The 2,455-nt window shown below is 33.2% G+C and overlaps 1 protein-coding gene across 1 annotated transcript in view; it reads right to left on the bottom strand.

Moving 5' to 3' along the window:
- Positions 1–27: 27 nt before the first annotated feature.
- The window catches only part of LOC111411480 (DUF21 domain-containing protein At2g14520-like), a 7,986-nt gene continuing 5,558 nt past the window's right edge, over positions 28–2,455 (bottom strand). The window contains exons 2-5 of the mRNA XM_023042003.1: positions 2,284–2,449; positions 1,584–1,660; positions 1,416–1,499; positions 28–288 (exon numbers count right to left, since the gene is read on the bottom strand). Of these exons, the coding sequence (XP_022897771.1) occupies positions 280–288; positions 1,416–1,499; positions 1,584–1,660; positions 2,284–2,449 (336 nt within the window). The 3' untranslated portion in view covers positions 28–279. The remainder of the gene's footprint in view (positions 289–1,415; positions 1,500–1,583; positions 1,661–2,283; positions 2,450–2,455) is intronic.

Below are 2,455 nucleotides of genomic sequence, written 5' to 3'. Positions count from 1 at the left end.
TGGGGGGGGGGGGGGGGAAGGTTTTCATTTGGGTTACACTCTCAAGTAGAATTTCCGAAATAATGATGTCAGGACCTAGGTCAAACCAATAAAAAAAGAAATCAAAAAGAGAATAAAAGAAAAAAAAAAGTCTTTTTGTAGGAAGAAATTAGAATTCTGGAAACTGGTAATGTGTTGCCATCAATCCTGACAGTTGAGCTATATGCATAACCGCCTATCCTCGTAAAATGATTCCTTGCTCTTTTTTAAACTGTCCCTCCAATTTGACATATCCTTTAATTAGCTGAGCTGATTGTGAATGAAACAATAAACTCATCAGAATGATTACTGAATATAACGATCCAACCACTACGCGAACAAAATATGTGAATTACTTGGAATGTAGTGGAGTGCTACTTTATTTGGTGGTTGCCAATCTTATCAAATCAGAAATCCCATCTTTTTGGATGATTTCAAATCCTTGCTTAACTTTATAGGTGTCCAAAAAAATTTCACTGCAGCTTGGAACTCAGTTACTTTCCCAGTTATCTTCATTCATTTGAAGAAATGATTTGCATTCTAGTTGCAGATCATGCAGAATGTTCAACAATTCTAACTAAGCACATTCTTCATCAAAATTTTCTTTATCATTTTTAATTCAAATTCATAATATCATCACCTCCTCTTCAATCCAGGTCATTAACAATTCAAGTGAGTACAATCAAATTTGGTTATTCAACCCTTTTATTTGGATTGATGCTTCAACAAATAATAAAAATATATTCCAAAATCAGTTTGTTCCAGATTCCATCATAATTATTTAGGCATTTAGCCCACGGAACATTTTTCTAGTACTGAATCTGCAAACAGTTTGTTATCATTCTCATGCGAACCTGGTAATGCTTCTCTATATGCCTTTTTACCTTCACATCTTAAAGAATGGTACATCAAGCCGATGTTGTGTATCACCTAAATTTCAGATTTAGTCATTTAAAACTATGTTGTCATCTAATATTTTGACATTCAACCAAAAAAATTCTATGCTAACTTGCCCCACTAGTTCAGTTCCCATTAATATTGAAAAAGTCCCTCAACAATCTAAATTCTTCAAACATTCAATTCAAGAAAGAGAAATAAAAGATCATTAGCAAGGAGTTTTTGTATGTGTGTGTACATGTGATGGTTCAGGAATGTCCAGTGCAAGTTCCAAAGCTAGTTATCATGGCCATGTTTGAGCCACATTTTTTCAAAAAAATACATTCTTAAAAAGTGATTTGACATCATTTCAACCACACATTCTTCAATAAAATAATATTACACCCAAATCCAAAACTTTTATTTATTTTTTAATCACATATTTCCCATCAATACACTATTCAAAAATGCATTCTTAGAAATATAATGTGGCTCAAACAAGGGCTATATAAATTTCTTACCTCACCAAACAGAAGAATTAATGTCACAGATATCAGGATAGCTCCCCAAGCTGTAATTAGACCATCAAGAAAAATAGGAAGCGCCTGAAAGTAAATAATGTCAAATATTATATCATATCTTATCTGATTTCAAAAACTTGTTTAAGTATAATATCTTGAGTGCATTACCTCCATTGCAGCAGCATTGCAGATGAGCAGGGTACAAAGCAATAAATGCTGATTCTTGACCACTGGCAATATCTTTGCTGCAATAAAAGTAAATATGCATATTTATAATGCCCAATCCATACAATTCTCAACTAAAACAAATTTAAAATCAGTATAGATATATAATCCAGAGCCAAATTCACCATCTTTATAACTTTCTTTATTATACTCACTAAAATTACCAATCAACCTCCCACTTCAATTTCAACTATCAATGTAGCACAAACACGAAGCAGATCACAGTAGACACTAGACAGTAAGTATATAACTAAATAACATATGATACACTCAAGGCTGCCAGCACAGTTCCAGTAGTATTGCCATGAAAATCTATCATTGTTTATCAACATCAATTCGCAGAATTCCCTAAGAAATCTCAAACTTGAAAATACATTCAAACCAGCAATAGTTCCCAGGAGGCATCTGATAGATTCTCTACTCAAAACATCTAATTTTGATGACCTCACAGCACGTATAGTTTAAAAAGAACAATTATATTGAATCAAATTTCTAACAAAAACCAGTATTCTGAGGTAAAATATCCATATTTCTAACAAAAACCCAAATAGTGAGGTGAAATACTAATTGCCTAAATATCAACTGGCAACACTTTAAAAAAAAAAAAAATTCAAAACGATAATGAAACTAGTAAAAACTATACCGGCATATTTTTTGTCCTTGGGAGTGCCTGATTTGGCAAGAACTTCAAGATCAACAAGGCTGAGAGACATGAGTCCCAAAGTGAGCCCCGACATCATGCCGGCGAAAGCCACGAGCAATACAATCACAAGAATGTGAATGAAAAACTCCGTTTGGCAACATTCATACTCCAC

The sequence above is a fragment of the Olea europaea genome, chromosome 15, assembly GCF_002742605.1.
Source record: "Olea europaea var. sylvestris chromosome 15, O_europaea_v1, whole genome shotgun sequence".
In the NCBI taxonomy this organism is placed as follows: Eukaryota; Viridiplantae; Streptophyta; class Magnoliopsida; order Lamiales; family Oleaceae; genus Olea; species Olea europaea.
This window is presented reverse-complemented; position numbering and strand designations above follow the sequence as displayed.